Source organism: Sceloporus occidentalis, unplaced genomic scaffold (assembly GCF_023333645.1).
Source record: "Sceloporus occidentalis isolate IW3139 unplaced genomic scaffold, rSceOcc1.0.p SCAF_4, whole genome shotgun sequence".
Classification (NCBI taxonomy): domain Eukaryota; kingdom Metazoa; phylum Chordata; class Lepidosauria; order Squamata; family Phrynosomatidae; genus Sceloporus; species Sceloporus occidentalis.
Window position 1 is genome coordinate 140,192,564 of NW_028316984.1, and position 13,108 is coordinate 140,205,671.

At 41.0% G+C, this 13,108-nt stretch overlaps 1 protein-coding gene across 2 annotated transcripts in view; it reads right to left on the bottom strand.

Moving 5' to 3' along the window:
• Positions 1-13,108, bottom strand: part of LOC149314713 (cytochrome c oxidase assembly protein COX16 homolog, mitochondrial-like) — a 56,455-nt gene that overhangs the window by 27,621 nt on the left and 15,726 nt on the right. Inside the window, exons 1-2 of one of the 2 annotated variants that reach the window (XM_089521785.1) lie at positions 5,759-6,290; positions 1,871-1,948 (exon numbers count right to left, since the gene is read on the bottom strand). In XM_089521785.1, the coding sequence (XP_089377911.1) occupies positions 1,871-1,948; positions 5,759-5,779 (99 nt within the window). In that variant the 5' untranslated portion in view covers positions 5,780-6,290. Of the gene's footprint in view, positions 1-1,870; positions 1,949-5,758; positions 6,291-13,108 lie in introns of those variants that run through there. The other variant, XM_089521784.1, reaches the window with a different exon arrangement.

Consider the following 13,108-nt stretch of genomic DNA (forward strand, 5'->3'; position numbering starts at 1 on the left):
CTAGGAATCTCCAGGCCCTTCAGTGCGACTTTTGGTTAAAGATGACCATAGGGTTGTACTGGAGGACCTAGCTATTCCTACAAAGAACAAACAGTGTGCCCGTGTTATACATGGGTGCACCTTACGCAGCTTCCAGCATACGCTGGAAGCCGCACCAGAAGAAATGGTGCCGTGCACTGGAAAGAATAATGGCGTGTGCGCCCATGCATGCACGCGCCGCTGTGCCGCCACGAGAACAAGCCACATTGGCTTTAAAGGGGCTTGAGCTTACATGGGGAAGGGACTACTGTATTAATAAAATCCATGAATAATCAAATCCGCAGAAGTCAAAGTCATAAATGTGGAGAGACAAGCATAACAGGTTTGAGGGAACACTCAACAGATTGCCTTCAAGGTAGGTTCCCTCCTACACTGGTGGGTTCCAGTGTATCTAGCATGCAGTGGCAGTCTGCATCACTGGTATTAATGCTATGGGTCTTAGAGCTATCATTCTAATTTCCCCCAGTGCCTAAAATCTAGCAGAACATTATGGGAAAATCTAAGTGCTAGCTGTAAACCTATAGGTGGATATGGGTATGGCAAACATCAATCTAGTGATGTACTTTTCTAGCACACTGAATCCCAGATGCTGACACTATACAAATCATGATAATTTTATAGTCAGAAATTTTAGGCCAAGATCCACCTGTACATGTACATCCAAGGTGATAACACCAGGAGAGATAAAGGTCCTGTAGGCATAGTTACACTAGACTGCACGTAACTGGCATTATGCAGGCAGTAATCACTTTTGCTAACATGTGACATCCATCTAAAGAAGAAAGCACTGAACGTTTGTATCCTGGGTGCCAGAACTGTCAGAACAATGGACCACTGCAGAAGTAGTCTGATGACACTGTACAGGATCTTACTTATAGTTCCACTGACACTTGTACTGTTTTAAAATGTGCATAAAGAGGATGTACAATTCCTTCTTATGCATGCAATTCCACAATGGAATAACTATACTGAGGCATATTTCTGGCCTCTCCATGGCCCATGGCATCTTCTACAAAGCTGCCAACCTGACCACTTCCACCTTCTCCACAATCCCATGTTGGTGGACCTTTCCAATCTGCCAGCACTCAATAAGATCTCACTCTTGAGTCTAGGCCATAGCATTTAAAACTTTGGAGAATGAGAGATTGGAAGACAGACACAGTGAGAGAGAGAGAGAGAGAGAGAGATTCTATGCTAAGAAAATCACAATTTTGTGCTGAAGGCAAGTTTTCAAAAAGTGTATAAATGAAACTAAAGCCCCACTTAGTATATTAAATATATATTCAAACCTAACATTGATTGGCAATTTTCTTTTAAAATGAACATTAAGATAGGCAAGACAAGAGATTTTGCACCAGAATTATAATTCTATGTAGTGCAACATGTACTCATGTGAACTGAATGTCAGCCTACGAAACTATTAAACGCAGTAACAGAATTAGAAGTTGATTGCATTGTATTTCCCAGACATATTTTTCAGAAGCAGTAGTCTCTCCATTCAGTTTACATGCTGCAAATGTTCTGGTCCCAGTGCGTGAAGGGCTGTGGAGAAGGACAGCAAGGACAATGAAAGACACGTGCTTTCTCTCTGTCTTTCTCATGCAACCAGAATTCAGAAATGTAATTTAGCAAACTCTGAATATAATTCTGCAGGGGTGACTTTCTAAATAGGTCTATGGTATCTTTGAATCAGTAGGTCTGAAATATGTACATTTATATGTGTGTGTTTTAGTTCCATCAAAGTTGTCTTAACCCAGGGTATGCAGTTTGCTCAGTCCTCGCAATGTGTATGTTATCTAAAAACAAGGAAGAGAGGGAGAATTCAACTTACCTTGCTGTGAAGCTTGTGAGCATCATATCTAATCTGGGTGAACTCACGAAGTCCAAAAGACCCACCAATTATGAGCAGCTGCAAAATACATGAACAAATAATATGGAAGCAGAATAGAATCTAGAACTTTGTCATTAATAGCTTCGGGCATCTTGCGGAGATGTTGTGAGGACTCTCAATGGTATTTTAAATGGCACATGGAATTTTAAAACTTTATCCAACTTTTCTTGGCCAATGAGCACATTTGGAAAACTGATGAAGTAGCATGGGCTATGTCACAAAAAATTCCATGCAGGTGTACAGACCACAATCCATTTTGCAAAAAGGCAAACTGTTGACACTAGAATACACATACATTTATCAAGAGTGAATGTAATGCAGAGGGAAGGTTTGAGCCCCTAAACACAAAGCCATTTCCTTTGGGCTCACAGTTTTTTATCAGTTTGTTCCAAATCTGGAGAGCCAGAGGTCCTCAGCAGGTGCCAAGGTACGTGCCTGTAGATATCTCATACCTAATGGAACAGCATTAGGGATTTCTGATTTAAACAAACAAAGAAGACTACAGAACTGCACGTTACAAGCATGATGTTGAGTCTGACCCATCATCATCAGATAGATATTAAAATCAAGGCTTAATCACTGTGAATTTGTGCAAACATGTGCAGACTGTGAAAGATAGGGCACTTTCACAGGGAAAAACTCTGCTCCAGCTTCTAAGAATCTAATATGAATGAGTCTCCATACATATAGTGGGGACTACAGCAGCTTTCATTCTCAAAGATATCAACGCATTTGCTCAGAAGACTTTAACACCACCCAGATTTTCTTAGTTTTTGCTTCCTTCTGGCATTCGTATAATGCTGTATCCTTCACTTAGCAGCATTAAGTCAGCTTATCATCATATTCCTGGGACTCATTCCCACCATTTTGAAACCGAACATGTGAAGCTACAGTACTCAGCAGGCTCATTCTTGTGCCAAGGTGAAAAGGACCTAATTAAGCTTCCAGAACAAGCCAGTAGATTGGAACCAGAATTCACTGTATGCTATTATGTAGTTGGAGAAATCAATGGCTGCTGAAACTATATCTTCATTAGTTCTGATGCAGCTAGCTCCAAACTACCAAGACTTATGAACAAGAGCAATAAAAGCCAGAAGTAGGCATATCTCTATGAAGGAAAGTGAAATGACTTCATGCTATCATCAAATGTCATAAAGAGCAACAAAATAACCTTTATCATGCTTTTCTGTGCTGAGACAAACATGAAGGTCAGATTACTGGAGTATTTTACCTGTGACCATGTCTATTTAAGTGCACAACCTAAATCTATTTTACAAATAGGGGAACAGTCACGGAGACTTCTTGTGAATTCAAATTCAGAACTGTTAAAGTAAATCCCTAAAGCAATCCACTCTTTGTTCTATGAATATTAGTCAATATGCTGTAGCATTTACTACTGGAAATAATGAACAAAAAGTAGAACTTATGGAAATAGTGAAAAGAGTGGAGTGAAATGAAGAGGGAGAAGGAACGAAAATCTTTTGCCAAAATATTTTATAATCTGCACCAAGTATTTCCCTCTCTTTCCAATTCTGATTCAGTTTATGACACCGGTTAGATTGTACTGTAATGTCAACATATCTGTACAACGATGTCTAGCTTGGATATTTCCAGAACAAGAAGATGCCATTTTAAAAACAGTTATACACACACACACACACACACACACACACACACACACACACTGATTTGGTTACACTATTAGAAACACATCATAGACAGACAATTATGAAATTACTCTGAAGTGAACGATATCCAGATTAGTAGGTTAATCATTCATATTTGGAAAACTTTTTTGAACAAAGTTTCTAAATTTTTGAAACTTAGCACTTAAGAGGTAAGGGGCTGATTCTATGTACATAGATTTGCAAAAGAACAATGGGATTGGGGTCTCTGCAGATACAAATTCACAGTTTTGAGAACTGTAAAACCAAGCATCATAATACAGTACCTCTAAACAGAAAAGTTGCCCAATAATCCTACAGAAACCTCTAGAAGAGCATGACATTGTGAATGGATTAATGGAATTCATTTACAAAAAATTTCAACACCGCATGAATATACATTCTCATGCTACTTAGTTAAAAACTAATCCCAATTTCATGATGAATAATCTTTTGACCATAACCTTTTGCCACAATAAACTACAGTTCCCAGTATTCCCTAGCACTGAGCCAGGGCTGTTAAAACAGTGTCAAATTGGATTATTTCTGCAGGGTGTTCTGGAACTTATTTTTATATTTTTGGAGCTATAATAGAGGAATTGGGAATAATTACACATGTTCTTCACAGCAATATACATTTATAAATTAAGCATGCTCTTTGAAGCATCCCAAGAAGGACAGTATTGTATTTCTTTCATTATCTTTCCCTCTCTGAGCAATAAAGGGGTGAAACAGACAGGCAGGCAGGATGTGGCTGCCAAAAGCCACTCCTGGCCCAATCACCCCAGGGTCACGGTGACTACACGCCATGGCCCCAAGGGCTTCTGCTGTTGTGGTACCAAATGGACTGTGGAAAGAAGCAGAAAAGATCCACTCCTTTTTGGGCCACCTTAGGCCACTCTGGCACAACCTCGGTGTGGCTTCCATGCAGGTTGGGTGTGTGTGTCATGTAATCACCATGCCTTCCCGCATGGAAGCCAGCTTTTTAAGCCTGTCTGTTTTGAGTCAAAGTCTTCTTGTCTTTTTTGCCCTTGGTCAGTAAGAAGACTTCTACTCAGACTACTTCTGGACAGGTCAGTTTGGTTCCTTTTTTTAATGAAAGTTCCTAGACCTCCATTCCCAAAACCCACTTTTCCAACCTCTGGATTAAGGTATTCAACATGTACACCTCACCCTTTAACAAGACTGGGATGCCTATCAATGAACTGGGCTTTGACAGACTGTATCCACCAATGTCTCCTGCACTGTTTAACGCTTTTCTTTTCACACACAAAATACCAGCTCATTTCACACACAAAACACCAGATTTGATCTAGTAGTTATGCAAATCAGAACAAAATCCTTTTTGTCCTTTCAGGCGGTGCAATATTTATAAAAGTTCTAGTTCTTGTTCTGAACAAGTACAAAAGCTTGAATAACCATAAAAGCAAAGTGTATGATAGCAACGACTAATAAATACTGAGACAGATGCTGCTGTTGTTCAGCATGATGTTTTCTCATTGCTATAACTGATATTTCTGTGTTTTTTATAGAAGATGCCCTGGGCAGTGAATGACAGAAAGGGAGAGTATAGCTAAATAAAGAATAATCTATGATCCAGAATCTTTGCTTTCCAACAGTCAACCAACAATTGAGAAAATATTGATACACTACTTACTTTCCTTCTTTCAGGGACATAATGTATTTTGCAGTATTGTGACAGATTTAACTATTTAACTTTCTACACATCTCTACATGTTAATTCGCTTACACATCTCTGTGTTGGCTCAGAGGTTTGTCATATTTGAGATTAACAACATAAGACAATTGTTAATAGGAGCACCTAAAAGAAGGATAATTAGCTTTGGAATGTACATGGAGAATTGCCTCACTTTGTAGTGTAAGCCCATGAAAACATGTCTCTAACAACAGATTTTACATCTCAAGGGCACCTTTAACAACACATAACAACTTTTCATTTACACTGCGTTTTACAGATTTTCCTGGAAACAGGCCAACAGCACTGTTATCAAGATAGCTGACACTCAAAAAGCAATTTGTTGATGTTTCAGTGAGTTCATACACAACAAAACCAAAATTTTAATGAATGTACATATGCACAAGATGCAAAGTAGAACAAAACATGGGATGTGACACAGAAACACCATCTATCACATAGCCTCACCACTCTCAGGCAGTGTTTCATCCAGAAATTGACACAAATGTATCCTTAATAGCATTTTGAAAGGCTTCTTTCTGTCCTGTGCTGAAGAGTGTGTTAAGTAAACATCTACAGATGGTATCGGGCTGGCTATTAGAGCTGCACTGTTGGAGGATATTACCACTCACCCACAAATAGGCTTGATTCATTTAGGCAGGCTGTGGATACAAGAACTCGGCTATAGTTTCTGATGTCACCAAATTATCCAACAAAATCTAAAGCAGCAAATTCTTGGGTTAACAAAACAAGTAGTAATTTCCCTGGCATTGCTTAGCAAATTGCTATGTTAGATTACTTTTGTTGCTAGAGAAACTCATTCTATGCTATAAGTACCGATTTTGAAAGCCAGACTATAAAATTACATTCCCCTTGTCACAAATCCCTAAATTAATCACATCACAATATTCACTGCTGGCAACACAGATCACACATTGGTGAAAAGGACAAAGCGAAAATGTTATGAAATATTTTACTCAAACAGAGAGCATGATAATTTTCAAGCCTCTTCTTTAACACGACTGCTGTTGAAGCCTCAAGCAATGCATCGTGCAGCTGCAGAACTGGAACACTCAAATAAAATATTCTCTTTCTGCTTCACACTGAAGGGAATTAAAAAAAAAGGTTTGGGGTGTTCCTTTTTTAAAAAGAAAAACTGCTGTGTCTGTAGTTTAGAGTTGCTAAAAGGTCCCAGTCTGACAGCTTTGGAAACTACATCCCTTCATATATCTGCTATACAAGTATAACAGGGGCAGAAGCAACATTTTAAAAACTCTGTCTTACCAACATGGCTCAACCCCAACCTTTAATTTTTTTTATGACTGAAATTAGTTTGTGTCAGAAGGAATGTCTTTCAAATTTTTCATAAGAATGTTTGTTTTGTACTTGCCCCTTCTCTTGCTCCAGCAAGCAAATGACAAGAAAATATTTTTGTCCACAAGAATTTGCTCTGCAATTAGAAACTCTAAATGCAGCAAGAAAAGACTTTAGAAATGTGACCAAATTCTTCGCCACTGACTTTCTCCAGTAAACTTGCTTAATGTCCTTGTACCAACAGTCAGGTAGCCTGGAAGTGCATTTTGCCACCATGCTATGAAGAAGGTAATGCATATTCTTAAAGATTCTATGCCCACTGGCAATCTGTAAAAACCATTGCCTTCTTTGCCTCACAGCCAAGCTCTGGACAGGCCTACGCTGGCTGCTTCCCTCCGATCTCCAGTAACATCGACTCCAGAAAACACTCCTGCAGTCTGGATCCAATGTAAATATTATTGCCCTCCTGTGCTAGTTGGTTAACATTATGGAGTTTATCGTACTGGTCCTGAAACAGGCCCAGTGCATTCTAAACGTGTGCGCGCACGGGCATGCACAGAATGGGATGGGGCCAAGAACCCCATTTTACTGCACAGTGGAATGCCGCCTTTGCCGCCGGGCGTTCCAGTTGTGCCCCTGTTCCGTCACAGAGGGCGCCATTTCTGAGAATGCTTTAGAACAGTTCTCAGAAATGGCGCTCTCTGGGACGGGACGGGGACACAAATGGAACGCCTGGCGGCAAAGGCGGCATTCCAACGTGCAATAAAATGGGGTTCTTGGCCCTATCCCGTTCTATGCATGACCGTGTGCACGCATGTTTAGAACGCACTGGGCCCATTTCAGGGCCAGTACGATAAACTCCAAAGTCACCTCTAACTACAACGCCATCAGGCCTGAAGAGGAAGAGCCCTCCCCTCCCTCCTTCCAACTGTCATCTTCTGGCCTTAGAGGGAGCAAAAGGACAGGCCCAATGCCATCGGGCCAGAAGAGGAAGAGCCCTCCCTCCTTCCAACTGTCATCTTCTGGCCTTAGAGGGAGCAAAAGGACAGGCCCAATGCCGTTGGGCCTGAAGAGGAAGAGCCCTCCCCTCCCTCCTTCCAACTGTCATCTTCTGGCCTTAGAGGGAGCAAAAGGACAGGCCCAATGCCATTGGGCCTGAAGAGGAAGAGCCCTCCCCTCCCTCCTTCCAACTGTCATCTTCTGGTCTTAGAGGGAGCAAAAGGACAGGCCCAATGCCATTGGGCCTGAAGAGGAAGAGCCCTCCCCTCCCTCCTTCCAACTGTCATCTTCTGGCCTGGGAGGGAGTGAAAGGACAGGCCCAACGTCATTGGGCCCGGCCTCGATTAAGAAAAAGAGCCCTCCCTCCAGTCCATCTGCCTTAGTCCAGGCCTCAGAGGGAGAGAAGAATGCTGGACCTGATCCCCTCCCCCCACCATTCCCTTCTCCTTTTGGGTCGTGTCTTTTTAGATTGTAACCCTGAGGGCAGGGAAGCATCTATTATCCCCTCTGTTGTTAAGCCGCCTGGATTCCCAGTGATTGGGCGGCATATAAATAAATCCTATTATTATTATTGTCATTACACACATCTCAGAGGGCTCATCCAAACTATCAAGTGTTGGAGAAAGTATGGAGGAATATGTAGCCAGATGTTCTCAGGTTGACACTGATTATTTTTGTCTCTCCATCCAGTTAGACCATCTTCTTTTACTACATCTTTTTGTTACTGGCTGTAGTCGGGTTTTGTACTATTACCAATCCAGACAGGTTGTTTCCTTTTTTCTTTTCTGGATGGTTTTTTTCCCCCAGTGGCAACAAGTGGGATTTACTGCTTTTTCTGTACCCTTGTCCTCTAACACTTCCTGCCTAGTTTATATTTTTATACATTCCATTCTCTTCCTTTTCTCTTCCTTTTCTGTAAAGCCATGTTGTTGTTTTTTTAAAAAAAATCTTCTGTAATGCTATGACTTTAAAAAAATTCCTTAGTGCATCTATGAATCTGTTTGCCTTTATTTTCACCTGGGTGCTCCTCCCTCTGCTGTGTGTGTGCAGGCTTGAAATCATGTCAATTTGTAAATGTTGGCATGGTTTGGTGTTGTTGGGTTTGTTTATTTGCATGTACCATTTTCAGTCATTGTATCAGCAAAACAGTAGGACAATCTGGGGAAGGGGTAAACATTGATCTTATTCATCTTAATGTCTTCGGTACTCACACCATTCATTCACACATCATTTGACTGGTAGCATCATATGTAGACTGCCCATAAATTCTGCAGAATGTACCTTTTTCCGACTTGTTTTGAGAAAAAGTGGGGGGGGGGGGGAATCTCAAAGGAGGTGGGAACACAAAGGTGTGATTACTACCTAAAGTTCCTGGGAAATGCACCAGGATACCAGAAATATCATTTGGATCTCAAAAATAGTTGTATTTACAGTTACAAGAAATGTCACTTTCTGCCACAAATGTCCCATTTTGCTCTACCCATACATCCTGAAATCCCATGAAATAGTCCTGGGGAGGAAGCATGACAACATGAAAGAAATCCCACAAGTGGACAGATATGCATTGCCTAAAACAAATTCAAATAGCCTTGAACAGTGAGAAGAGAATACACACACTATCTGAATCAACAAATACAGTATGACCCCCATATCCATGAGGGGATATGTTCCCAGACTTTGCACAGATACACAAAACTGTGGATAGTACTCTAGGCTGGGATGAGATGGTGATGGAGGGAGTGAGGCAGCACTACTGCCTTATTCTGCCCTCCCTCCTTCCTGCTTTGCAAGCCGCATCTGTTGACCTTCCTTCTGTACTTGTATGCAAGAGTGCACCACCATGTATCACCAAAAAAAGGTGCATGGCTTCATGCAGCTGGGTCCCCTGCTCCTCTCTTGGCAGAAAATCATGAATGAGAAACAGTGAGTTGGGCACTGCTGAGGCAGACACTGCTGGCCATCTGGCTGCTGCGCAAAATAGGTGGCAGTGGTGAGGGAGCAGCCCCCCCATTTTCCTCATCCCATGATGGAAAAAGATATAAACAGGCAAACAGGGAGGAGAAAGGAGGATTTGGGCACTGGCGCTGCTTCTACCCCTCCTTTCTCACCTAAATGAGAAAAAGGCGAGGAAGGACCTTGGCTGGTGGCAGCAGCCATGGATCGTAGGTAAATGAAACTGTAGGTATTGTTTGTGTGGACACGCAGGTTGTACTGTACAATGGCAAATATGCATAAAATGGGATGAGAACTCTTTTCTAACAATCAGAAGCATTGGCCCAATAATTTAGCAGCCCTACCTAGAAAGGGGCACACATCAAATTTCATTCTTGATAGAGTATGCATGCATTGAATCTGAAAAACAGATGTAGATTTAGTCCACCTTTATGTTTAAGATCCATGTAACTGACATTTGATACAGGGGAGCAAAGAATCCTGTTAAATTACATTCCCATCTGACACAAAGGATTTTAATGAATTGGAGGAAAAGACAGCACTCTCTCTCTCCTTGTCTGTTATTCTGTTAGCCTGGAAGAGAAAAGTGCTAAATAGGATAGTCATGGGGTGGGGAAGTCTTTGTAGCAGTCTGCCTGTTTTTTCCCATTTCAAGGTATAGTCTTCTATTATCCATCGTTCTAAACACACACACACACACACACACACACAGAGAGAGAGAGAGAGAGAGAGAATGGCAAAACTTTCACTAACTGATTTCATTATGGAAAGGAAAAATAGGGCAGTCCAAAAAGAATCTTTAGGTAAAAACCATCAAGAGTTTAGATATGCCTGGGGCTCCTGAACTCAAAATCCATGGCACAGATTATACAGGTTGAAACTCCCTTATCTAGAATTCTGAAATCCAAAATAATCCAGAATTGTCCACATGGGTGGCTGAGATAGTGACACCTTTGCTTCTTGATGGTTCTGTGTACACAAACTTTATTTCATGCACAAAATTATTATAACTATTATGCATAAAATTACCTTCAGATTATGTGTATAACGTGCTTTTGTTGTTCTTGCAGTGTGACTTGAAATTGTTTCTGACTTGACTCTAAGGTGAACCTATCATGGGGTTTTCCCGGCAAGATTTGTTCAGAGGTGGTTTGCCATTGCCTTCCTTGAGGTTGAGACTTGCCCAAGGTCACCTAGTGGGTTTCCATGACTGAGCTGGGAATCAAACGTTGGTCTCCAGCAAACGTTGGTCTCCAGTTCAACACTCAAACATACGAAACATAAATGAATTTCATGTTTAGACTTGAAGTTGTATCTCCAAGTCTAAACATAAAATTATATTATATATGTGCAAATATTTCAAAATCCCCCAAATCCAAAACACTTCTGGTCCCAAACATTTTGGATAAGAGAGACTAAACCTGTAAATGCAAATAGCAGGTATATAAATGCAAATAGCAGAATGCACAAATACCATGGGCAGTGTTCTAAGGTTTGACCATAGCAGCTTCTTGAAATTTGTTTTCAAAGTTCCACTCTTTCCCAGAGGAAAGGGAGGGCCTTCTTTGACCTCTCATTTTCCATTCAGTCCTCACACCTCTAGATTAGAAAAAGAAGAGTAGGCATATGGAAAATCCTAGATAGACCATTCTCCCATACCCAGTTACTTCTCCCATATCCAGTTTCACTGAAAGTTAGGTAGATGTTTGTATCATTACTGTCTATTTTTGTTAACAAGATTATCAGTTGGTCAGTTCTCTCCTTTATTTGTTAAATCACATGTGATTTAGACTGAAACTTCAATTAGATGCTGAAACAATTTCAATAAGCAGTAGACTGAAAAACAGGTCTAGCCATCATCTGAGTGAGGCTGCAACCTCAAGCATTCGATTTTGGGTGTCGGTAAAGGGTAGATAACTACTAGCTGTTTAATGTATCAGCATTGTACTTTTACTCATCTGGAATCTTCTGCCTCAGGTGCCAAAATAACTTGACTGGCTTTGAAAGCCAATAGGCTTCTGTCTGAATTCAAGGTGCTTGCAATAATACTCAAAACTCTAAGTTTGGGATCTTGACATCTGAAGGAGCACCTCTCCCTATATATACCTGTCTAAGCACTGAGGTTTGATGGACAGTCCCTCTGTTGTGTCCCACCAGCGGGAGCAAAACACTGTGTGAGGCCATGAGAGAGAGCCTTCCCTGCTGTAACACCACAGTTGTGGAATGCCCTCTCCTTCGAGGCCTCATTAACACCAGCACTGAACTCTTTTTGGCATTAGTTAAAACATGGCTTTTCATTAAAGCCTTGGGGCCTAATTGATTCCTTCAAAAATGTACATATCCATGGATTTAAACTGTTTTAACATTTTAAACACATTTCAGCTTGCTAAATTGTTTCATTTACTTTCCAGTTGTTTAAATTATTTTTGATTGTTTTAAATTTTAAACTGTAAAATGATTTTACTTGCAGGTGAGCCTGTTATAAAGGTAGTGATAAAAAAATCACCACCGCCACTATCACATGTACCTTGATAGGGGACAGAAGAAGGCACCATTTACCTCATGTAGCAGAATGTCTTGGGCTGGCTCTGCTGAAATACTGCTACATTAAAAAGTATGGATTGCCATGTCTGCCTTATTCCTAAATACTGTCTGTTGGCCAAGAACTTTCATTCACAGATTGCAAAACAGTGGTCAGCCAAATCTAGTTTATGATAGCCAAGGGCAATATTCTCTCTCTTGGGTGCACACATTAATTCAGTTAGGGTATTTGAAGATGTCAAGAAGGCTGAGAGTTATACAGTCAGGTGACTAGACTTTAGAAAGAGCCTACGCTTTTAATAGGGTAACCCAAGGCAGAATGCTCAACATGGGGACACTTTTTGGTTTGTTTTTGTTTGTTTTTTAGAGAGAAACATTGCATCAGCAGAACTGCTAGTTCTAGTGTTAATGGTGGCAGAGAGGCTCCAGAAGGAATAGTAAAGAAAGCCAGCAGGAAGAAAATAAACTTATTTTAAATGTGATTTGGAGAAAAGTTTTACGGATACCATGGATTTCAAAAAGACAAATAAAATGGCTCCAAGAGCAACTCTCACTAGAAGCCAAGATAACCAAACTGAGGCTATTGTACTTTGGGCATATCGTGAGACAACATGGTTTATTAGAAAAGATTATGATGCTTGATAAAGTTGAAGACAGTAGAAAAGCGGAAGACAGTATGGGAGGAGGATAGACTCCATCAAAAAAGCCACAGAGTTTGCAAGACAAAGTCTCTTGGCAGTCTCTCATTCATAGGGTTGTCATAAGTCATTGGCAGCTTGATGGCTCATAAGAACAAGGGGCTCGGCAAACTGCCCCGAAATGGTGAGCTGAGCAGCCCGTTTTTACTCCTGATGGAGGCTGCACCAACCAAACACCACAGCCTCCATCAGTCTGTGCGGCGGGTGCTATGAGTGCACCAATGGTGCACTCACATGCAGTGATGATGCACATACGGCACGGCGATGTTTAGATGCTGTGCTGCGCTTGCAACATCATGGTGGCTCCCATGTG